The sequence below is a fragment of the Miscanthus floridulus genome, chromosome 16 (assembly GCF_019320115.1).
Source record: "Miscanthus floridulus cultivar M001 chromosome 16, ASM1932011v1, whole genome shotgun sequence".
NCBI classification, from domain to species: Eukaryota; Viridiplantae; Streptophyta; class Magnoliopsida; order Poales; family Poaceae; genus Miscanthus; species Miscanthus floridulus.
Window position 1 is genome coordinate 105,180,726 of NC_089595.1, and position 25,394 is coordinate 105,206,119.

The 25,394-nt window shown below is 48.0% G+C and overlaps 1 protein-coding gene and 1 pseudogene across 1 annotated transcript; one reads left to right on the plus strand and one right to left on the minus strand.

The window, feature by feature from the left end:
• The first annotated feature begins 143 nt into the window (after positions 1–143).
• Positions 144–6,496, plus strand: LOC136513590 (hexokinase-5-like). The gene is made up of 9 exons (XM_066507561.1): positions 144–618; positions 1,820–1,970; positions 2,056–2,238; positions 2,616–2,690; positions 2,862–3,017; positions 3,150–3,248; positions 3,344–3,474; positions 5,699–5,780; positions 5,865–6,496. Exons 1-9 carry the CDS (start codon positions 320–322, stop codon positions 6,210–6,212), a joined length of 1,524 nt encoding a protein of 507 aa, XP_066363658.1. The 5' UTR covers positions 144–319; the 3' UTR covers positions 6,213–6,496.
• An 87-nt stretch (positions 6,497–6,583) lies between these two features.
• On the minus strand, positions 6,584–10,222 carry LOC136513589 (receptor-like protein kinase HSL1; annotated as a pseudogene).
• Positions 10,223–25,394: the final 15,172 nt, after the last annotated feature.

Sequence of the window (25,394 nt, forward strand, 5' to 3'; positions counted from 1 at the left end):
GCAAGCCCCCCAGATCCGTTGACCTCACGCTCCGATCCAGCCCGTCCAGTTTGACGCGAAGCGGATCGTGTCCGTCCAAATCCGAGGGTGGACCCGTGAATTCCGGAAAGACGAGGGGTGGTTGGCTACCGGTTAAAACGCCCGTGCCAGTGGCTCCCGTCTTCCTCTTCTACGCGGACGGACGGGGAAGGAGGAGGAAGTGGTTCGCTGGAGTTGGCCTGGCCTCGGATCCAGAGCGCGGAACTCGTGCGGCGTTCGGATCGACCCGCTCGAAGACCGCGGGCGCGCGAGGTAGGTAGGGATCAGGACACCAGTGGCGATGGGGAAGGCCGTGGTGGTGGGCACGGCGGTGGTGGTGTGCGCGGCGGTCGGGGTGGCCGTGGTGCTGGCGCGCCGCCGGCGGAAGCGAGATGCCGATTTCCTGGGATCCGCGGAGGCCGAGAGGAAGAGGCGCGCGGCCGCCGTGGTCGAGGAGGTCGAGAGCAGCCTCGCCACGCCCACGGCGCTGCTGCGGAGCATCGCGGACGCCATGGTCACCGAGATGGAGCGCGGCCTGCGCGGGGACATCCACGCGCAGCTCAAGATGCTCATTAGCTACGTCGACAACCTCCCCACCGGGTAAAGGGCTCCCCCGCTCCCTGTCTGATCTCGCATCTCCTTTTCCTTGCCTTTCTTTTCCTTCGGGTTGTGATCTGGGCCGTGAGCTTTGTGATCCGAGACATGCCGGCTTCTGGTGGGAAAAGGGCACATACGGACGTGATCTGGACTCAAAAGCGCGTCCTTGATCGCGTAAGCCTGGCGAAACTTTTGAATCGTCAATGGAATGGCTTTTGGCGAATTGGATGGAGATCTGTTGATTCCTTGTGATTTTACTGGAAGGCTGCGCTTGTCATGAATCATGATTAAGCGATTTAGGAACACAACCTCAAATATGATGTTCCTCGCATCTCCCATGACCATGGGCCAAACTGTGGATTGTTTGTAGGACTATATAGGAATCAATGAGGATGGTACCCGTTTTGGTATATTTTAAGCAATATATTGAATTCTGACAAGCTGGGTACTGTGTGTTGCATTGCAATTCTGGGGCGTTGATGCGTAACTGCCAGTTTATGGCACAGATATTCTTAGGGCGTGTTTGCTTGGAGCCTGCATAGGCAGCTTCAGTCTGGGCACCCTCCAATCCAAGCAGGCTCTATAGATATTAGATTTAGTCCCACTCTATCTATATTGCTTCTGTAGAAATGTGAATGTGTTGTTCCGGGGCTTGTGGCTTATTTTAGCAGTTTGTACATTTATTATATCTACTAATTGAGCTTATCTGGTGCAATAAATTGGTAAAATCATTATGACCACAAGAAGCATTGTAGTTAAAAATTGTCAGTCAACTCCAGAAGAATAAGTGTTATTAAATATAAGAGCATCTCCAAGAGCCTTTCTTAATTTCATTCTCTATATCCTCATTTGGAGAGCTGTTTGAATAAAAACCGCTCTCTATATCCTTCCACCTTCCAACCGTTTCTCTATATTTTGTATGCACCTTGGAGAGCCATCCCCGCTCTCCATCTTTGGCTAGTGAGAAACCGGGAATAGATGATGACGATATTTGGAGATCTAATTGAGGAGCTGTTGGAGGGTTTTTTTTTCACCGAAGTCTATATTCCTATCAATATGGAAGGATATAAAAAGGCTCTTGGAGTTACTCTAATGATTCTATCACCACCAGTTTGTTAAGGCAATCCACTCCTGAGTGCAGAATGTTAACTCTAGCACATGTGCTACACTTCATTCATCAATCATATTGGTTTTGCTTCTGCAGAGATGAACATGGGCTGTTTTATGCACTGGATCTTGGAGGTACCAACTTCCGTGTGCTGCGAGTCCAACTAGGAGGAAGGGAGAAACGTGTTGTTAAACAACAGTATGAGGAGGTTTCCATTCCACCGCATTTGATGGTTGGGACTTCCATGGTGAGTACTCCCTGTTCTGTTTAGTTTCTCGAAGTTGTGCATTTTCAACACTGTTTGTCTTATGTATCTTGAATTATTGATACAGGAACTATTTGATTTCATTGCTGCTGCATTGGCTAAATTTGTTGATACTGAAGGTGAAGATTTCCACCTCCCAGAGGGTAGGCAGAGAGAACTTGGTTTCACTTTTTCCTTCCCAGTGAACCAAACATCAATATCATCAGGAACACTCATCAAGTGGACAAAGGGCTTTTCCATCAATGGCACGGTAAAAATTCCAAACATTTTTACCTAACCCCATCTATTGAATGCCTTCCTGTAGTTCAGTAAGGTGGGATCAAAGTGGAATTTCTTATTGCCTAAAAAGTGGAATTTCTTAATTACCCTAAAAAAGTGGAATTTCTTAATAGCACATGAATTTCTCTTCCATATTTCCTTCATAAACCTATGTAGCATTATGTATAGCACCAGGTTGTACTGCTTGATATCCTGACCACATTCGCCTTATGCAAAGAAATGATATGTAGTTTCTCCTATATTTGTTCTAGTATAGAGTTTGATTTAGTACAGATTAGTGACTCTGTTAGTTGTCAAGTGTCATAATAATATAATTTTGATTTGGGTATTTGATTGCCCCTGAATCAGGTTGGTGAAGATGTTGTTTCTGAGTTGAGCAGGGCCATGGAGAGGCAGGGGCTAGATATGAAAGTTACGGCGTTGGTAAGTAGCTGCCAACTTTTTGCACAATATCTTTGTAAAATTCCTGATGCTATGTTTTTCGAACTTTTTCTCTGTTGATAGAATGCCAAAACTGTTAAATGATGAAAAAGATTTCTTTCGCAGGCTTTTTTTAAACCTCCAACATTTAGACTGAGTATTGATACTTTGTAGGTCAATGATACGGTCGGCACATTGGCTGGTGGGAGATATATGGATAACGATGTAGTTGCAGCCGTAATATTGGGCACTGGTACAAATGCAGCATATGTGGAGCATGCAAATGCAATTCCTAAATGGACTGGGTTACTGCCTAAATCTGGAAACATGGTTAGTGCTTGAATTCCTTATACTAGGAATAACATATGGTCTTACACCATTAGAAATGCACTGTATATTCGCTGTTGTGGAATTCACCCACATGAGAAGCATGTAACCTTGAAATTATTCTTGGTGCTCTAGGTAATTAATACAGAATGGGGGAGCTTCAAATCCGACAAGCTTCCTCTTTCAGAATACGACAAAGCCATGGACTTTGAAAGTTTGAACCCTGGAGAGCAGGTATTGTTGCCTTGGCCATTGACTTCCCCCATTTTTGTCTTTTATTAGGTTACTGCATGAATATATGTGGATAACTTATGTATGGCTTCCGACAGATATACGAAAAAATGATTTCTGGCATGTATCTGGGAGAGATTGTGCGAAGAATTTTACTGAAGTTGGCACATGAGGCTTCTCTATTTGGGGATGTTGTTCCACCTAAGCTGGAGCAGCCATTTATATTGAGGTATGCTTTCTTGTCCTATGGACATTGAGCTGTCCATGCCTGTTTGCTACGTTGCTGGTGTAGAAAAGTTGTTTCTCTTTCTTTAATTAGCTAACCAGCTTGAGCTGGTTAAGACTTTTGTCAGCGTCCATGATCTTGGGCATTGAATTGTAACGCATATGACATTTTTTTTAAACAAAAGGCTGGAGCTTTGCCGCTCAATTAAGCCGAAAGAATATTATGTACAAGAAGGTTAGCCGGACGAGATGCTAGAAAGGCACCCGAAGGGCTAACCACCCCACGCGACGCAGCTGAGCACAAACATGACACACTGCCATGGGTCATCGTTGCCGAGCATGGAAGCCAAGCTACCAGCAGCTCCGACTTCCCATAGTAGGCCACCCACTAGTCACCCCCCGACGGGTCTGAAGCTAATGGCCGCCACCGGTCATCGTTGCCAAGCTCAAACACCGAAGAGCAGCTCCGACTTCCAAACGCAAACCATCGCCCCGCATCGAAACTGCGACAATAATCCAAATGCGACGCCTTCAAGAAGGGAGTGACGCCAATGGCGTCACCGTCGCACGTCCAAAGTGGACTGAGTTTTCACCCTTGGAAGACATGCTAGTGGGGAAATACGACGCCCCCAACAGGGAAGTGGCGCCCATCGCCAAGGCTTTCGCCCAAGAACCCTCTAGCACACTCGCCGGGTCGCGAAGCTGGACCCGTGCCAGCCTTCACCGCCAACGCCGTTGTCCCGGCGCCCCACGGAAGCCCCTTAAGAGGGGCATCGACGCGCCGGCTGCACGTAGCAGCCGCACAGCTGCGTCGGCCGCCACCCCCCTCTGACCGGGCCACGCAGAGCCGGACCTAACTCTGCGCTCGCGACACACCGCCGCACGCTGAGGCCGCATTTGACCAACGTCGTCGGCTCTGGCACCTACCGATGTCGCTGCCGTCATCACCGCCAGTGTGCCCCACCATGTCGGGCTCCACCCCATGTCCTAGGGCCGCCGAATCCGGACGCCAGGCCCCGAATCCGGCGCCCCCTGCCAACGCCGACGCCTCCGTCTTGACCATAGCTGCAGACACCGTTCGCCTTGGCCGCCAGATCGGCCGCCGCAGGCAGGTTGGCCGGCAGAGGTCGCTGCCCCGGGCACAGCCAGCCCCTGAGCCGCAGCAGCCAAGGCCATGAGGGGAGGGACGGCAGAGAAGAAAAGCATCGCCCCCCAGCGCATGCATGGCCCCCGGCCACCGCCGCCACCGCCGGCCGCCAAGACAGATCCGGTAGCCTGGGGTCCGGATCTGCCCCCCCCCCCCCCCCCCCCCGGGCACTGGATCTGGCCGACTGGGCCCCGGACCGGCGGCCTCAGCCAGCGCCGCCGCCGCCATCAAGAGAGGAGAAGGGGAACGCGCGGAGAAGAGGAAGACCTCGCCGCCGTTCCCTGCGCCTGCACGGACACCAGCCGGCGCTGCAGCAGCCGCGGCAGCCACCTCGTCAACCTCCACGCCGGTCGCGCGGGGCCGGACCGCCGGCCTGCTGCAGATGCGCCGCCAACACGAGGAGGGAGAGCCCCGCCGCCACCATCACAGCCGGCCGGGGCGCCATGCTGGCAGCCAGCGCCGGCTGCGGGCGCGGCGGGCGAGGAGGTGAGGGGTGAGAGGGAGGCAGCGCGGCAGGGGCCGCCCGAGTCGCCCCGCGTGGGGGAGCGACGCGGGCGTCAGTGGGGACGCATATGACATCTAGAGTTTGGATTTTTCCCTTGATAATATTTAGTCTGTGGCAATAAAATCGTACTTGAACAGACAGGGGGTTGCGTGTCTTATCAAGTTACATGTCACATCAGTAAGTAATCCAAAGAAGGCGACATGATAAAATATTTTTGGTCAACTCTGTTTTGTTTCAATTGGTTGGAATAAACATGGTCTCTTATATGCTGCAAATTTTGAATAACTATCTTGATGGCATGAGAAATTGTGTGCCTAGAAACAGCTTGCTTCAGGGAGTTTTATATTATATTTCAGGGCTAATAAAGTATTTACCAGGTACTTGTATTGGGTTCTATAGCATATTTGAGGCATGTTGAACCCCCCATGCCATTAGTAACTTCATCTTTGTGTGATGCTTAACATTTTCTTTGATACCAGCTCTTCTATGCTCTTTTATGCTTAGTAAGTTGAAACTTCTTATGTATCTATAGCCTATAGGACATGTTTTATGAATACATTCATTGTGGTATCACAGGACGCCAGATATGTCAGCCATGCATCATGACTCCTCACATGACCTCAAAACTCTTGGAGCTAAACTGAAGGATATAGTTGGGGTATGACTTGTTTGTGCCAAATTGGTTTTTATAAATAGTCAGTGCCTATTGGTCACTTATGAAATATTTGCTCTCATGTTTCAGGTCGCAGATACTTCCCTGGAAGTAAGATACATTACTCGTCACATCTGCGACCTTGTTGCAGAGCGTGGAGCACGCTTGGCCGCTGCAGGTATATATAGCATCCTGAAGAAGATAGGCCGGGACAAAGTACCAAACAGTGGCGGTAAAATGCCAAGGACTGTAGTTGCCTTGGATGGTGGGCTCTATGAACATTACAAGAAGTTCAGCAGTTGCGTAGAAGCAACTCTTACCGACTTGCTCGGAGAAGAGGCCTCTTCCTCCGTGGTTGCCAAGCTGGCCAACGATGGCTCTGGCATTGGAGCTGCTCTTCTTGCAGCCTCACACTCCCATTATGGGGAGAGTCACTAGTCTTGAAAACGGGCGTGGATCAAACTTTGAGTGTAGCTTCCATTTTCTTTTTTTTCCCCCTTCAAACATTCCTAATGTTCCAGCTCTCCTCGGGGAATTTTTTGGCTTCCTTTCTTGGTTATTCTGTGGATGCACATAAGTGTCTGCAGCGGGATATAGCTAGTATAGAACCAATGAGTTTGGAGGTTATCTAATGGCATAAGGTTTGGACGGCAGGAGGCATGGAAATGGAAGCTGAACAATGCCATTCATGTTCTGCCCATTTTTTCCCCTTGTATGGTGTTGTAAAACAAACGAAATTTTAACTTTTTTTGTGTTGGTAATAAAGAGGAGCATACGATCGAATTGACCATTTGTTCTCTTCATTGCTTCGTCAAATATATGATTTGATTTAGGCTTATGGTTTTTCAAATCAAATTATATAGTTTTGGAGTTACGGTACATACACACCTATAGTATTGGCTGGCACTGCCACTGTGGCATTGTCCATCAGTGTTGTGATGAGTGATGACTATGCTTTGCTCTGCTGTCAGGCTAAGACCGTGCACAAGGTGCTGGTGCACCATCCCATATCGCTTCAAGCCTCAGGTGGTCAGAATTCCTATAGTCATTGCTCATTCTGCTTTTCTTCAGACGTTGCAGTCGTCGAAACAGCCCTTCCCATCGTCGTCAATCGCTTTGGCATCGGAGAGTTGTTTTCGGCTGCTGCCTCCCCACGCACCTGCAGCAGCGGAGCGGCGTCGTAGTCGGCGACCTTCTCGTCGAAGGTCCTCTGGTGCGCCTGTTCACACCGCTGCAGTATCTGAAGCACACCCTTCATCGTCGGCCGCGAGGACGGCTGGCGACCGGTGCATATAATGCCGAGCTTGAAGACGGCCTCAACTTCGTCACCGTAGCCGGCGTCCGCGATGCACTTGTCTGCGGCATCGGCGATGCTTTTACCGGACTGCAGGTGCCGCCACGCCCAGTCGGCCAGGGAGCCGTGCTCGCCGCCGTCGTTGGCCTCCCTGCCGGTGGTCAGCTCCAAGAGAACGACCCCGAAGCTGTACACGTCGACCTTCTCGTTCACCTTCCTCGTGTACGCGCACTCTGCACAAAGGAACGTGACAGATAAGCTGACGTGTCACTGTAACTGGCGTTCGTTCGTCAGGATCACTAATCAGCAAGACGAGACACGTACCGGGAGCCATGTAGCCGAATGATCCGGCGACGGCGGACACCGTGTCGGGCGTGCCGGCATGGACCAACATCCGCGCGAGCCCGAAGTCGGCGACCTTGGCGTTGAGCTCCGAGTCGAGCAAGATGTTGCTGGACTTGACGTCGCGGTGCACGATGGGCGGCGAGCACTCGTGGTGCATGTAGTACAGCCCGCGCGCGGCGCCGACGGCCACCTTGACCCTCGTCGGCCAGTCCAGCGGCTCCCGCCGGACCGACGGGGCCCTCGCCATGGCGCTCCCGGCGGTCCCGGCCGGCCTTTTGTGTCCGTGCAGCCACTGGTCCAGGCTGCCGTTGCCCATGAACTCGTAGACGAGGAGCTTGGTCTCCGCGCGGGAGAGGCAGCACAGGAGCTTCACGATGTTGCTGTGCCGGATGTGGCCGAGGATGTCCACCTCCGACGCGAACTCGCGCTCCAGCTTCTTGTCCAGGCTCCCGCCGGCCCAGATGCGCTTCACGGCCACGGTGCCCCCCGCTTCGCCGCTGCTCCGACTGGTGTACGTGACGCGGTACACGCGCCCCGAGCCGCCCTTGCCGATGAGGTTCTCGTCGGCGAGCCCGCGCAGCACGGAGGCCTCGCCGAAGTCCAGGGGCTGGAAAGCGGTGAGCTTCCAGGGGTCCTCGGCCCGCGCGAGCCGCCGCTTCCGCCTCTTGATGTCGCGGACGACGAAGACGGCGAGCGCCGCGATGAGTACGACGAGCGCGGCGCCCGCGCCGAGGAGGCCCGTGCGGAGACGCGGCGAGACATGGTCGCCTGCCTGGGCCGCGCACGAGCGCAGGCCCGACAACGGCGCGGCGGTGCAGAGGCCTGGATTGCCCATGAAGCTTTGGTCGTAGGTGCGGGCGAGCACGTCCGGGACCTCGCCGGTGAGCTGGTTGGACGACAGGTTAAGCTGGTTCAACCTCAGCGATTCCAGCGCCGGCGGTATGGCGCCGGAAAGCTGGTTTGACGAAAGGTCCAGCAGGGTGAGCTCCGGCATCGAGCCTAACCCCGCCGGTATCCCGCCGGTGAGCTGGTTATGGCTTAAGTTCATCTGCGACACGCCACTGAGCGACGCAATGCTCTCTGGGATTGCCCCAGACAGCTGGTTCGCCGACAGGTCCAGCTCTTGCAGAAGGGGCATCCCAGCGGAGAACCCCGCCGGTATATCGCCGGAGAACAAGTTATTGCTGGCGTGGAACTTCTGGAGTTTAGTGGCCGATGACGGGATCGGTCCGGTGAACTGGTTGGTGTCGATGTCAAGCCTCGACAGGTTCCAATACAGCTTCTCCGGCAGGCTTCCGCCCAGCCGTCCGTTGTTCTCCATTGACACGGTCAAAAGCTTCGGTACCGTCCATAGAGCGGCCGGCACCTCGCCGAACAACTGGTTATCTCCGACCATCAGCCATATGAGACTCGTGCAGTTGGCAAGACTGAATGGAATTGAGCCGTTCAAGCGGTTGCCGGAGGCGGTGAGCACCCACAGCTGGTTGTGGTCGCAGATTCCCGCCGGTATTGGGCCGGAAAAGTTGTTGTCGTCGATCTGTATGTCTCTCAACACCGGCGTCTGTTTTCCGAGCCCCGCCGGGAGCTCTCCGCTGAGGCTGTTGTTCCACAGCCATAAGAATACCAAGGATGGTAGATGGGCAATGCTTGCCGGTATCTCGCCGGTGAGCTTGTTCTGGTGCAAATTCAGGAGCCTTAGGTTCATCAAGCCTCCAAAGCTCTCTGAGATGGTTCCACTCAGCTGGTTCTCGGACAGGTCGACCTCTACCAAACCTGTTGCTCCGATTGGGCCATTGATGCCGAGGTCACCAGAGAGATTGTTGATGTACAGATACAAATTCGTCAACTTCTGGAGGTTCCATATCCCGGGTGGTATGTTTCCGGTGAATCCATTCATCGACAGGTCGAGCCACTCCATCTCCGGCATTTCTGTGACATAGCTCGGGATCTCGCCGGTGAGGTTGCAGTCGGCCAGCCAGACGGTCGTTAGCTTCGTCAAGTTCTTGAAAGACTCCGGCAGCACGCCGGCACTGAAGGGAGTCGTCTCGATCTTGAGCGTCTGAAGGCTAACCAGCTCACCGAGCTCCGGCGGGATGGTGCCGGTGAACTGGTTCCCTCCGAGAGCAAGGTACGTCAGGTTCGTGAGCTTGGATACCGCCGCCGGTATCGCGCCGGTGAAGTTGTTGTGGTTCAAGGCGAGGTAAGTCAGGTTGCCGCCCCCAAGCCGGTTGATGTCGGCCGGGAGCTCCCCGACGAGCTGGTTGTAGGAGAGGTCGACGCGCGCGAGGACGGAGCAGTTGTAGAGGAACGCAGGGAAGCCGCCGCCGACGCTGGTGTTGGAGAGGTCGAGCACCGTGAGGGCGGTGAGCCCGCCAACGGCGTCGGGGATGGTGGTGCCGGTGCCGGTGCCGGCCAGCGCGACGTTGGTGAGGTTGAGCGAGGTGACCCGCCCGACCCCGTCGCAGGTCACGTAGGCCCACTTGCACAGCGGCGCCGCGGCCTTCGCGTTGCTCCACGACGCGAGCGGCGCCGGGTCGCCCCATGCGCTCTTGATCTGGAGCAGCAGCCGCGCCTCGGCGTCCTGCTGCGCCGCGGCGTGGCGCGGGAGGCACAACGCCGAGGCGAGGCAGACGCAGGCGCACAGCAGGGGCAGGACGCGTGCCATGGTTTTGGCGTGCGTGGCTTTTGGTTGGGGTGGCTCCGCGTGATTTTTTCGGCCGACCGACGGCGCGCGCGTTCAGTTTGCTCGGCGGGCGCGGTGGTGGCCTGCCATCGCGGAGCGTGTGGTGCGATGCGGTGTGAACTGTGAACGCTGGAGCTTGCCCGCGCACACATTATATACTGGTTACTGGGAACGGGACGGGGACGGTGACGCCCGGCCTTTTGCATTGTCCCGTTAATTATTGGCTCGTTTGGGCGGGGCTGTTGGGCGATGGTTGCTTGGAAGCTTCAGAGTCGCTGGTGTCACTGGATAGTGGCGGTTGCACGTTGTTTTATTGGGTTTAGACGGGTCAAAATTTTAGCTTAGTTTCAACGGAATATGTTTGTTTGTTTATTAATAAAAAAAGAGAGGATATGTTTTTTTTGAAGAAAAAAGAGAGGATATGTTCGAGTTGAAGTTGTTTGATGTGGCTGCTAAACTACGGGCCAAACTTACAGCTACGTGGCTTAGTGGCAAGGATTGTTAGATAAACTTCGTTGATTTTGTGGCCATCTCGAAAGACAATAGCACACAATCTGTTCTGGTTCTTTGGACTACAAGAGTGCTGCGGCGGCTCTTTTTCTAGGCTGGACGAAAAAATAGCCAGGCTATTCCCCTGCAGCCATCAGCGGGATGAGATCGACCGCTTGCGACAAAAAGGAATGGTCTGAAAATCAGATGATCAGGTAGCTGTCAGCCCAAAGAGATTTGGCATTCACCATTTTGTTATTATTATCATTGAACGGGGCAAACACGTGAATGTGCCTGTTTAAAGTAAAATTCTATTTCACAACCGTGTGTTTCTTGGGTATGTTTGTCTTGTCTGTTCTCCAACTCTAATGAGAAATTAGGGTCCAGGGCTAGGGTGAAGAGATAATAGAAGCTAGACTCTGTTTGAAACCGCTTATAATCAATTTGACTATAATCACCGTACCATTGGTATTTTTGATTCTCAATTGATCTAGTTCAAAGTTCTGAAGCGGCAATCAAAAGAATTAGAAATAATCGAAATGTTAAGCAGAATTCTCATATTTATTCATTGAGAATCTAATTATAAGAGGAAAACAAATAGGGCCAAGGTTTAAGGAGGTCTGCTGGTGGTGGCAGGCACGACGAGCACGTTTGGATTCGTTGCCGGCTTGCCTCACCTCACCTTGCCAGGCCGGGCGAGCCAGATTGGCTAGCCCAGGTTAGCAAGGATTTTCTTGCCAGCACAAGAACCGAGACAGTGAGCTAGCACATCGAAACACCTCTATGGCCCTGTTCGCTTCTCTTATAATCCGTCTTTTTCAGCTTATTTTTTCAGTCGAAACATTGTTTTTCTCTAACAACAAATCAGCTGAAACAGTGTTTCGACTTTTCAGCGAAGCGAACGGGGCTTATGTTTGTCCAGTCAGGCAAAGCAAGGGTCAGAGAGGGATCCAATTGTCCCCACAGTATGCAAAGTAAAGTGATGACGACATTTACCGTTTGGGAGGTGGAGGTCAGCTTGGCAGTGCTAGGGCAGGGGAAAAAATGGCAATCATGACAGCGGTAGGCGTGGTAAGATCTCGCTAGAAGACAAGCCATTACGGCATAGACAGGAGAGCTCAGTTACTTAGAGGTGGAAAAAGCCACTGTGCAAATAGAAGATGGAGATGAACTAAGCAGTAGCAGAGCTTCACATGAATGTTAAGGGGTCATCAATGATAAGTTATAATGCTGATAAATTAATAAAATGTAATCATGATTAAGTATATAAGTCTATAGAAATAATGTGATTTTTGGGGGTAGGGGAGGAGGAAGGGGGAGGGTGTGGCATGTCCCTTTTTGTTTATACTTGTCGATTGTCAAATCAAATCGTCTTCGACTCCTATCTCACTATGTAACGAAGTTTAGATTCGAAGGTGTGTTAATTAAGTAACAAAGTGAGTGCCTTCATTGCGCCCACTGACTGCTGGACCCACTAGAGCTAGAGCTTGGCGCGCTACGTCAGCTGGAGGTCACGGACAAAACGAGGCAGCTAGCCACGACACGAACTGCCGCCTGGTAGGCAGGCCAGCCATGTCATGTCAGTCTCACTCTCACCCGGTCGGTCCAGCCAAAAACGAGTCAAACGGGAAAGTCAAAGATAAGTTATAGTGGCCCCTGTTTGCTTGTTTGACACTTTGACTGTGTATATACTGCATACCACACCCACACGTGCTTCATAACACATACATATCCATGTGCATCGCAATTGATCACCTACTCCAGTACTCCCGCCAGAGCCAGCTACCTTTCTTAGAGCCCGTTTTAAGGGCTTCTCCCGGCTCCAGCTCCATACTGTAGTGGTACTGTAGCACGGGAGCCGGAGAAGCCTGAAATCGTGGCTCCACTGGCTCCTCCTCTTCTCAGTTCATTTTCTGCCTCGAAATTCAAAACGGCTTCGTGCTACAGTGATTTCACGGAAAAAGCCAGTAGGAGCTATGTCGAACACAGCCTTAGACACGAGACGAGTCTACTCTTTTTTTATACATAGAGAGATAGACGTCCTGTTCGTTTGGCTTATAAGTTATACTTTTTCAGCCAATAAATAATATTTTTCTCTCACAATAAATTAGTGAACCATACTTTCAGCCATGGCTTATCAGCTAAGTGATTAGACAAGAGTCGGCTCTTGTCCAGCTTGCTGTTCTTCATGGCGATCCCGGCGGACCAAAACATTCTGATCGAGACTCTTGTCCAGCTTGCTGTTCTTCATGGCGATCCCGGCGGACCAAAACATTCTGATCGAGAATTTTAAAACAAGGAATCAAGGACGCATTGAGATTACTTTTTTAATACAAGTCTACGTAACTGTTCGGCTGCTAGTTTTTCCAGCAGCGGCGGCTACCTTGCCACTGTTGTCCACTGTAGCTGTGTCATGGGTGCAACGACTGCAGCTGCAAGTTATTGTAAAGAAGGGCAGCTGCAAGTTATTATACATATACGATTGCTGACTGCCTGATTCCCAGTATACATATATTATTATACTCAGCTAAAACCTCAACCAGTGTACGCTTCTAGAGTTGCAGTGATTATTATTTGTAAAGCTCTTGTGCGGATTCTGGCGGCATTCATGTATCGCTTCTAGAAGAAAGAGTGACGTTTTATTTCCAGGCTTCCAGAAGAAACAGAAATCGGTACTCCCTTCCTTCTGCTGTTCTTCTGCTTATCTTCTAGGAGTACTTGACACTAAGGCCATGTTTACTTTAGGACTGGCAGATTTGTGTCGACCAAGTTAGCTCCCTAAGCTGTCAATTTTCAGCGTCTGGTGGCTGGATTGACGTGCCGATGAGCACGCCACGAAGCAACACATGTCCTGTAAAATTTATAGATGAAGTTGCCATGTCTTCTGGAATAGAACAGCAGCCCGTAAAATTTCTCTTACAAAGTGAAACGAAAACGCGCGCGGCGACAAAACAGTTTTCCACGCCAATTAACTGCTGCTTCTAGAAAGTTAGCAAAAATCATTTGGATTGACTGGTCTCCGACTGACAGACTCCCACAGCGATTGCCAACTGCCGATCCCACCGCTCAGACCGTGATCTACAGATTGCAGAGGGTGAGCTGGTGCGGCCGTGCGGGGAAGGCGAAACGAGTGCGAAGCGTCGCGTGCACCCAAGGAAATTTCTGTGGCCGGCTCGCCTTTGCTGACCATGACGACCATGGCGGAGTCGCCGTGCGTGGACCGGCTTCTCAAAGCTGCACTAGCTGTTGTCCAAGGGAGCAGAAAGTCGCACCAACTAGTGTCTCTGTGCCAATCCATCACAACTGAACTTAAAATTGTCTGATATACTATCATTTGTTCGAGTGAAAAAGATTCAGTCTTTCAAACATGTCACTGTCTTTGATGCAGCAATTTGAAATGGTGCATTTTCATTGCGAATTCAACATTCCTCCTCATTCTTTTAATTTTTTTTTTTATCTTTATTTAATCTTTGCAACAATGGTGTGGACGTCAGTACTACTAGATCACTGGATCGACATGTCTACCCAATGAATTACCCATAGACTGAATAATTGGCTTCGAGAGAAGACTAGCCAGCTCCTCTTGTTGAGTTTTGACTACACGCTACAGAACAGACAGCAAACCGCACGAGGCTATGGATGCAGACAGAGGAGATATGCGGCCGTGAGTCGAGCTGTCCGTCTCCGCTCTCCGGTGTCAAGTTCCTGTAGTCTCTGGCATCTTGGATTCTGCTCGTGCAGTCGTGCTCGTCGGAGGCTAGATGGCTACAAGGGGAGCGGGCAAGCTGTCGAGGTGAACCACTCGTCGGATAAGGACCATACTGAAGAAACCTACACCTTCTAGTAGAATGGAAACTCTTGCACGTATGTCTAGGTGTTAGCATCGCGAGATTCATAGAAATGAACTGTAAGGCCTGGAACGAAGGAATCCAAAACGTAGAAATAGGAAAAAACGCAGGAATAAGGTACGATGAAAAGTGAAAAACTACGGGATTTTAAAACAAAGGAAGAGAAAATTTAGGCTGTTTAGAACGCAGAAATTCGTAACATAGGAATCCATGCGCTGCCTCTCAGCCTTCCGCGAAGGAAAAGAAAACCTTTGATGCGAGTGCAGTTTTTGATTCCTATGAAATCGCTAGCAAGCTACAGCATTCCATAGAAAAGGGATTGCGTGAATCCTCCGTTCCAAACACTCACTTCTACTTCCTTTCCTCTGTTTTCCGGTTCCTACGAATTTCCTTTGAAAATCCTCCGATCCAAACGACCCCTAAGCCTGTAATAGCATACTGTGTCTCTGAATTTGGGTCCAATACGTCTGGGAAACATGTCTATCATCTAACCTGTTCGCTTGTTCGTATACGATCGTGGATTATAAGCTGGAACAATATTTTTCTCTCACAACAAACCAGCTAGCAATAAATAATCCACGATCGCTTACGACGAAACGAACAGGCTATAGAAGAATAGCAGGATAGCACACTAACCACAGAAGGAGAAAAGGAGGAGCACTGAAGAGAGACTATCACATTTTGATATTTATCATGTCTACCATCTAGAAAGAAGCATAGCAGGATAGCACACTAACCGCTGAAGGAGAAGAGGAGCACTGAAGACAGACTATCACATTTTGATATTTATTTATATGATGCCCTGTGTTTTCATAATTCGAGAGGCCGACACCACCGCAGCAAATTGATGACTTTTGGCAGCGGGTTTCACTTGCACTTGCACGCTATTAGCAAAAGGACAGTGAATAGCAGCAAACGGGCAGTATAAAAGTCTACCGGAAGACTGAACAATCTGCTTCCGGAGAGAAGAAACTTCTCTTCTGGACTGCACATCGCTATCTGCACCTGCACCCTAATTTTTTAAGATTTGATCTTTTTTAAAGAAAATTTACGTTTAACCCTCTAGAAGACGTAAATTCATCTTTGGACCATGGGGGTCGGCGCCACGACTAATGGCGCCAAGGTAACACATCTCGGCACCACAGATCTTGGCTCCGAGGTGCCTGGCCGTGCACAGCAAGACATCCTAGATGGCGTTGACGTGACTGGTACCTCTGCGCCAGAATACATGGCTCTGAGCTCGGCGCCACATATCTTGGCGCCGACCTCGGAGCCGTCAGATGATGTGCTGCGACGGAGGTGATGAGACGTGCAAGCGGTAGCAGGCCCACACACCACACACCGCTCTCCTATCCTCCCCTCTGACACGGACGGCAGATGCCTGGCCTGCTAGTCTGCCACCATGCGCGCGCTCGGTGCATGCTACTTTTGCCCCTGTAGGTGGAGAGCTGTAGCGTCAAATCATCTGGCCTCTACTCGTCCTAAATTATCTCGCGCTTTAGGTTTTCGTGCCGCAAATTTAATAAAATACGTGCAATATTTATATCTCCAAATAAATTTATTAAAAAACTAGATTCAAAGGTTTTTTCCAACGATACCAATTATGTACCATAAATATATGTAAGCGCCCGAGATGAGCAAGGAGGCACTATGCAAAGGAATGAAAATATGGATATGGAAAAGAAAATGCATATAGATCAATAATTCGGTAGATTTATTATAAGAGAAAAAAGGTAATTTTTATTGATCAGTGTCCTTTAATGTTCTAGCCCATGAGAGAGCACGGGTTGATGGATTACTATGCTTAATTACGTGGGTTATCACAGGTTGCCCACAAAATTAAACCTATACATGAGCTGGGCTAGCCTGTTTCCATTGCTACTCTCATAATCTATCTCGGCTGGGTTCTGGGAACCTCAGAAACATCTAGTCGGATGAATGAATAGGCAAGGCCGTCTACCAAACATGCCATATGCGCAGGCCACATCTAGGCCCGGGCAATCATTAATTGGGTCTTTGATTGATGCACCGCGTCAATCTCAAGCAACTTATTTCGTGACACACACGAGCTCCAGAAAACAAACAACCGTACTTTAATTTAATTATCTGAAATGATTTGATTTGACGTTTGGTTGAGCTTTAAAAAAAGACCACGCTGTAGTTTTATTCGAAGGGTCTGTCTACTCTTAACTCGAGTATTTTAGACTCTCCTGACACCCTAGTGACAGTCCTCTAAAACACTCTATTCCAAGAACCATGCAAAATTCGAGTGTTAAGACCAAGTCACACTAGATTTCCATAGCCACACACTCAGCATCTAACGAACCAAATTAAAGAGAACATATAACTACAAATTATCACATATCATATTTAATTCTATGGAATGCAAATTGAAAGAAATCCAGATAGAAAACAAATAAAACATACAAATTCAACATATTAGTTCTATGAATGGCAAATTGGAAGAAATTCAAAAATATCAAATAAAACATACAAATTAAAAAAAACTATAGAAAAAAACCAGATTAGTTCTATAACAAGCAAATTGGAACAAATTCAAAAATATAAAAAATTTACACCAGTTAAATACAGAACTTACACCTGAACAGAAGTAGTAAAATATGGTTCAATGAAATGTAACCTACTCTTACTAAAAAAATGAATATACATATAGGTACATGAGTAGGGGCTAGATGCGGAATGAATATCCATGAACAGGTACTCCCATCGTCTCAAAATATATATCGTTTTCATTTCTCCATAAGTAACTTTGACAAAATATATATTAAAAAATATTAATATTTATGGTACATAATTGGTATCGTTGGAAAAATCTTTGAATCTAGTTTTTTAATAAATTTATTTGGAGATACAAATATTGCACGTATTTTTGTTAAATTTGCGGCACGGAAACCTAAAGCGCAAGATAATTTGGGATGAGTAGGGGCTAGATGATTTGACGCTGCAGCTCTCCACTTGCAGGGGCAAAAGCAGCATGCACCGAGCGCGCACATGGTGGCAGACTGGCAGGCACCTGCCGTCCGTGTTAGAGGGGAGGAGAGGAGAGTGGTGTGTGGTGTGTGGGCCTGCTACCGCTTGCACGTCTCATCACCTCGCAGCACATCATCTGACGGCTCCGAGGTCGGCGCCAAGATATGTGGCGCCGAGGTACCAGTCACGTCAACGCCACCTAGGATGTCCTGTTGTGTACGGTCAGGCACCTCGAAGCCAAGATCTGTGGCGCCGAGACGTGTTACCTCGACGCCATAAGTCGTGGCGCCGACCCCCAGGGTCTGAAGATGAGTTTACGTCTTTCATAGGGCTAAACGTCTTTCATAGGGCTAAACGTAAATTTTCTTAAAAAAAATGATCAAATCGTAAAAAATTAGGGTGCAGGTGCAGATAGCGATGTGCAGTCCAGAAGAGAAGTTTCTTCTGTCCGGAAGCAGATTGTTCAGTCTTCCGGTAGACTTTTATACTGCCCGTTTGCTGCTATTCACTGTCCTTTTGCTGATAGCGTGCAAGTGCAAGTGAAACCCGCTGCCAAAAGTCATCAATTTGCTGCGGTGGTGTCGGCCTCTCGAATTATGAAAACACAGGGCATCATATAAATAAATATCAAAATGTGATAGTCTGTCTTCAGTGCTCCTCTTCTCCTTCAGTGGTTAGTGTGCTATCCTGCTATGCTTCTTTCTAGATGGTAGACATGATAAATATCAAAATGTGATAGTCTCTCTTCAGTGCTCCTCCTTTTCTCCTTCTGCGGTTAGTGTGCTATCCTGCTATACTTCTAGAGCCTGTTTGTTTCGTCGTAAGCGATCGTGGATTATTTACTGCTGATTGATTTGTTGTGAGAGAAAAATATTGTTCCAGCTTATAATCCACGATCGTATACGAGCAAGCGAACAAGCTTCGATCTCGGCGCCACTTGGTGCCGACCTCGAAGCCATGTATTCTGGCGCTGAGGTACCGGCCACGTCAACGCCATCTAAGATGTCCGGTTGTGCACGGCCAGGCACCTCGAAGCCAAAATCTGTGGCGCCGAAATATGTTACCTCGACGCCATGAGTCCTGGCGCCGACCCCCAGGGTCCAAAGATGAGTTTACGCCTCCTACGGGGCTAAACATAAATTTTATTAAAAAAAAGACCAAATTGTAAAAAATTAGGCATTGCCGACACAGGCAGATTACAACCGTGCTTGCGTGGATGGGAATGCTCAGCGCCACCGGCGGCGTCCATTTCTGTATTCTTCGCTCTTCGGAGCTACAGCTACTAGGCCTAGCCAAGGATGGAAAAGGGACTGATGGAAAAGGAGAAGTGGTGACTGAGATGAGCCACTCATCAGATTGCGATCTGCGACAAGGGTATGTATCAAAAAGGCAGAGTGGCAGGCACGTTTTGTTGTAGAGTGGGAAATCTTGTGCGAAAGCTGCAGACACGATCGATCGGACTGACTCGGCCTCGAGCTCTAGGCATCGATTGGCATAAAAACATCAGACTGCGAAATCCACTTCTGACGAGCAGTCCGACCTCGCGCTGCAGCCCTGCTCCCTGCAGCTGCAGCCAGTGGGAAGCACAAAGCCAAAGGCCTCGGAGGAAGACGTCCAACGGGCCTACGGGCCCGCGGAACACCGATGTATGGGCCGCACAGTCCACGTAGTTTTAGCGGTAGTTTTTTTTTATCGTTTCAAAAATTTAGTAAAGACATATTCGGCGTGTTTGGTTTACGGATCCCGCATCCATAGGCAGATGATTTGAACGGTTGAAGACATGATTCAAACCAAACACCTAGACCAGGCTCGGTACTAGGATCCAATAATTCTACACGTCTTCACGATACAAACCAAACACGCCGATAGTCTCCCATAGTCCCATCGCCTTCTTGTTTGACGAGACAAATAGATTGTCAGGTTGGCTATGCATTGCTTGTGGCGGGTTTGGCGGTGGGTTGGAGGCCAGCTGGCCACCGATCGGTCGGCGGTGTGAACTGTGAAGGGCACCAGAACCACCATGGCGGCCAGCATTCTGGGCGTTGTGGAGACTGCAGCACACCTGCACCTGCACATGAGGGTGGCCGACTCGATTGGATTGAACGGCACAGCATTGGGTTACCGTTTGGCACCGACACTCCGAGAGGTATAGGAACAGTTGGTACCTTGCCTAGTTCCCTTCCGCAGTTCCACGGTCAGAAAATGGCGTCAAAGTATTGACCGGGACGGAAACCTTATGCATTTCTAGCAATCCAAGTATGCTTCTATTTGCTCTCACTGAATAAACTGATTGAAGTGTGCCTAGAGTATCATCTCATCTCATCGGAGCAGGTGAGAGTGAACCATCTTAATACTTAGCTGTGCCGCCATGTACATCAATACGCCTGAATCCTTCTGTTTGCTGTATACGAAGACATAACAAAGTATATAATAGATTGACGGTAGAAGCAAAAGTCGTTTCACCTGCTGATTGCATCCCATGACAAGACTCTCCACAAGCTTCTCTTCTTAGTGCCATTCCTCGATGGCACTGAACGCTTGCATGTCATATCCAAACGTCCTGTTTGTTTGGGCTGGTTTGACTTATAAGCCATGACTGAAAGTACTGTTGACTGGTTTGGTGTGAGAGAAAAATACTTTTCGTTAGCTGAATAAGTCATGACTTATAAGTCAAATACGACCAAACGAACAAGCTGAAACATCTATCCCATGTCAGAGCCAGATTAACATTTGTCTTTTCTGGTTAGTACTACTCTTCCTTCAGATGCTCACCTATAATTTTACAGGTGCTCACCTATAATTTTACAGGTGTTTCCCTACAGCTACCCGATGCTTTCATGTGTGCACTAGTGGATAATTTGAAACTATAATGTTAGAACCAAGAATTCAGTTGAGCTGTAAATTCTCATAATCTCATTACCTGTAGGATTTGATAGATGATCATCACTGTTATACTATTGAAAAGCATATTGCACTTGACTATAGTCCAGAAAATGAGGATAAGGAGTCAACACAAGTAAAAATCATTTATATTTTCCTTCCAAAAACGTTAAAAGTATTAAATGAGGATATTCTACATTTTGGTTGGTGCATGTGTGAATCTCTTCAGCCCTTTATGCCTGGTGTCGGAGTTGGACACCGATATGCAGCCTGTTCGTTTCGTCGTAAACGGTCGTAGATTATTTACTGCTGGCTGGTTTGATGTGAGAGAAAAATATTATTTCAGCTTATAATTCACGATCGTATACGATAATTCCTTAACTGTCGTGTAGTGTGCTCTTTGTCTTATTTTAACTAGGCCACCTTTGAAATGTGGACAGAATCTGGACCTACCAAAATTGTTCTCTGATGCAATGTCTAAATTATCAGGTTTGTCTAGGTTTGCATGTTTCTAGCATGGCAAATTTTGGTGTGGGACATTGTAGATTCGTGTATTTTGCTGGAGCACACCGCCAACTCCTGTATTGGCTGAGCACCATCACGAAAACGGGATCCTTGGCCATAGCACACTGCCTCTATTAAAATATCATTTTCACTGGCCATAGCACACCGCCTATATTAAAATATCATTTTCACTGGAATTGGAGAGAGAACATTTTCGAAATGACTATGGTTGCCCCTGGACCAGCCCGTTACCCACTCGAGCCCATCTGGAGGTGACCTAGACGAGGCCATTCGATCCCTTCACTCTCGCCGCCACCGCCGCCAACAAGCCGCCCTCGTCCTCGCAGTCCTCGTCTCCGAAGGCCACCCTAGGAGGTGTTTGGATCCAGCTACTAAAATTCAGGAGGTGTGTTGGGAGAATGTTGTATGGGGTGTTCGGATACTAATAAAAAAACAAATTACATAATCCATCAGTACTCCACGAGATGGATTTTTTAAACCTAATTAATCTGTCATTAGCACATGTTTACTGTAGCAAAACATTGTCAAATCATGGACTAATTAGGCTCAAAAGATTCGTCTCGCAAATTAGTCGCAAACTATGTAATTAGTTTCATAATTAGTCTATATTTAATACTCAATGCATGTGTTCAAACATCCGATGAGACAGCGACTAAAATTTAGTATGGGCAACCAAACACCCCCCCTACTCTCTATTGCGTGGCCTCCTCTCTGCATCCCAGTCTTGTCTCCCAAGCCACCGTTCTCCATGAAGACCCAATCGTAGATTGAGGGCTTGAAGATGTCATCACCGAGAGGGAAGAAGCGCATGTCCTCAAGTGTGGGGTCATCGTCGAAGGGCTTGAATATGTCCTGGGTACTCCAAGGGTAAGATTGTTGTCCCTTTCTTGTGCATTTTCTTTGATCTAGGATTTCGGTTGTCTTGTTGATTTGGTACCATAGATGCGCAATTTGGCATCGTCAGATTTAGGTTTTGATTCTTGAATCACTATTCCTCTATTTTAGGATGGATAGTAGTTCGACGTGCAGACTTTATGTGCGCATTCCAAACTATGCTGAGGTTACAGATGATGGTAGCACTACAGTACACCCAATCAACTATCTAAACCTTGTTGTGGATAGAGATAGAACCAATGTGAAGGATATAACAGATGAAATAGCAGCGGGAATGAAGCTTGGGACGAATCAGGGAATGTCCATTTCCTTCTGGAACAAGAGGATGTCTAAGTTCTGCAGTCTATAATTTGATGCCCTGCTGATGGAAGCAATGGACCTGTATTGGGATATGAGGGTGCCTCTATATGTGGATGTTCATGACACTGACAATGGAGTACAGAGAGTGTTTCAATGGAACCTTGTCTAAAACCTGACCAAGATCAAGGAGAATTAAGGGTGCAAAAGAAGGAGGGAAAGCCACTGGGAAGCAAATGAAGTGCAAAAGGTGTGGCCAATTTGGTCACATGATGAAGACTTGCAATGAGACAGTTTATGACAGTGATGGCCCACCTCCAGCCCCACCTAAGCCAAAAAGAGTGAAAAACAAGAAAGCAAAGGCTACAAGTACTGCATCAACTCAGCAATCCTAAACCGGAGCATGTTCCATTACCATTACAGCACCACCACTTTTATCCAACAGTCCTGCTGATAACACTAGGAGGTAATACATCTCACTGTCTTTGAACTTGTAGTTCCTATGTAATTTACCAAGCTAACTAGTTAAGTTTCCAAAATCCATACAGCCGCAAGAGGAAGATGGAAGGAGAAGGTGCTAAATCAACATGTGGACAACGCAAGAAGGCAAACAAGGAGATGACGTCTAAATAAACCAAGAAGGCCAAGAAGCAGCTGTTGATGGATGAGATTGCTGAGTGACTGGCTCAGGCATTTTGAGCCGAACCTGATGATTTTGGATTTGTTGGGAAGTGTTGTCTTTGGCTTCCAGTAGTAGCCATTTTATGCATGTAATTTGAGCCAAACCTGATGGCACCGGTTAAAACATTGTTATGTTTGGTAACATGTACTCTAAGCCAAACCTGATGGCCTAAATTAAGACATATTGTTATGTTATCCATATAATTTGGGTTTCCACCGTGGTGATGACAATTCTGGATTCCATTTATGAATGCTATTTTATGTGTTATCTATAGCTCATACCAGATAAATGTAGACAATTCTCATTTCTCATCATCAAACACAAACATGATGTTTCAGTGACAAGCACACTTAGGAGACATACACTGTTCACTTAACTAACATCACTAACAAACAGATTAGCTACACCTAAAACAAGTAACCATACACCTAACTTATCAATGTTGCTACAGAAGGCTTGATTGGCGTCAACAGTCCTCTTTAGGGCTGCCTCTGCATCCTTCAGATTGTTTGTTATGCTCTCCAACAGTGTGGTGCAGCTCTGAACTCCCTCAATTGCCTCCTTCAATGCCTCCCTGTCTTCATTCAAATCCAAAGAGGACACCATAGGTGCACTGCCTGACTTTGAGAAGCAAGGTGGAAGCTTCGATTTCTTGACCAGGTACTCCACACATTGTTCCTCCCAACAGAAAAACTGACACATAGCAAAGAACAAGAGGATGAATGGTCAGATCTAATCTACCAAACAAATAAGCCAAAAGAAGGAGAGGATGAACCGCCTGATCTACCAACTTACATGCTCGAATACTGGACACTTGTAGAACCTCTCCCCAAAGCTATGTTCCTTGCGTGAAACCCGGCCAATCATCAGATTGCCACAGTAGCGGCACTCCACCAATGGAAGGTTCCCCTGCGCATCCCTATAAGTGGCAAGAGAGGGCGCATCTGACCGCATAGCCGCTGAGTGAGAGCTCGACGCCATGCTTCACTTCTGTGCGGCCCCACGAACTAGGGTTTGGCCAGAGAGACGAGCAAGAGAGGAAGACGGAGGAAGAAGAACACCTCAGGGAAGGAGAGCGTGACTGGATAGGGGTGACTAGGTTGGGTTCGACCATGTAGCCGAGCCAGGGGTAAAGTTCAGCCTGGGCACTTTTTCACCGAAAACCGAACACCGAACCGAATAGTCAACCAGTGCAAAGATGGTCTCTCTCATTCCAGTGATCCCGTTTTCGTGATGGTGCTCAGCCAATACTATAGTTGGCGGTGTGCTCCAGCAAAATACACGAATCTACAATGTCCCACGCCAAAATTTGCCTTCTAGCATTTGTGCCTCTCAGATAACAAAGCTTCTTAGCACCACATGTTTGCATATCGTGTCTTAAAGTTTTTTCTTTGGTTTCAATTACTTGAACTGTCTACTTTGGTTTTATCTGTTAATAATGAACCAACTTGATGACTTTCATTGAACAGTTACTTTCAGTGAGTTCAAATGCTATCTAGTATCTTTCTGAAAAGAGATACCCTCTATTTTTGTCATTCATAGTTATCTGTCTGGCCTGTTAAAGATTCCTGGTTGGTTTTTTTTTTGAACGTAATGGTTGGAATTTTTTAAAGAGGATTAAACCATACTCTCATTATCATTTCAACTGATGGTCTAAAGATCACAAAATAAACATCGCACGACCATTTGTTCTACTAGTTGAGATTACGAAGTGTTTTGCATAGTCTGCAACTTGCTTGTGACCATGTATTTTATCAGATGACAGATATGCAGATGGCTTTTAATTTTTCCTCATGTTCGTGTACAACCTATATATGTCAAAATTGTGAATGTTAGGCATGATGTCTTCATCCAGAGTCTTTAAAGGGCTGCAAAAAGAAGCAGAACCAGCTATGTCTTTTGAGGTACTAGCTACTTAGTATTACTAGGACACTTGTGATGAATAACAATGTATGCTGGTAAGGATCTGAATCCTGTGATTGGACAGTTATGATGCGTAACTATGCATGCCAGTATGGCTCATATGATTAGACTATGCAAAGCTGTTTTGAGAGAAAAGGAAGAACTGTTAAGCAAATTGAGTTGTTCATCAGATCTCAATTAAGTGCTCATCTCTACCATTTATCGCATCATTTAAAACACCTTTTCTTTTGGTTGCGACATTTCCGGCACCAAACATCTGAAACATACAGGCAGGGGCAAACTGATACTGATACTTAATTATATGAAAAATCCATGGGTTGGGCAATTGGTAATTTAGCATGCTTGATTTTGTAAGTACTCATGTTGCTTTCACCTGCTCCAATGCAATGTTTGTGCAAAGGCAATATAGCTTTCAGCCTAGCAACTAAAATACGAACTAGCGACATATGAGCACACAACACGGGGGATACAGACGTTTGGGAAGGACACAACAAAAGTAGCTAAAGATTCTTTCGTAATCCACCCCGTCTCTTCCTCTTTTCCGCCGTTCGGTATTCAGGGGTGGTCCAATGATAAGGACCTATCCTCTGTCCCCAATTCCAAGGCTGGAAGCATGGCAGTGAATATTTCCATCTGTTTGCATAAAAAGAAATGGTAGTTTTTTGTCTGTTGTCCTATTCCTTATGTTTAACTTACAGATTTTCATTATCTGCAGATGGAGCTATTGGTTATAAACCAGCCGTTTGGCTGTTCATGAATACCTTCTGCA

Coding starts and splice junctions, on each gene's coding strand:
- LOC136513590 (XM_066507561.1), top strand. CDS start 320: ATGGGGAAGGCCGTGGTGGTGGGCACGGCGGTGGTGGTGTGCGCGGCG. Junction 3,249..3,343: donor GTTTGAACCCTGGAGAGCAG/GTATTGTTGCCT, acceptor GGCTTCCGACAG/ATATACGAAAAAATGATTTC. Junction 3,475..5,698: donor GAGCAGCCATTTATATTGAG/GTATGCTTTCTT, acceptor GTGGTATCACAG/GACGCCAGATATGTCAGCCA.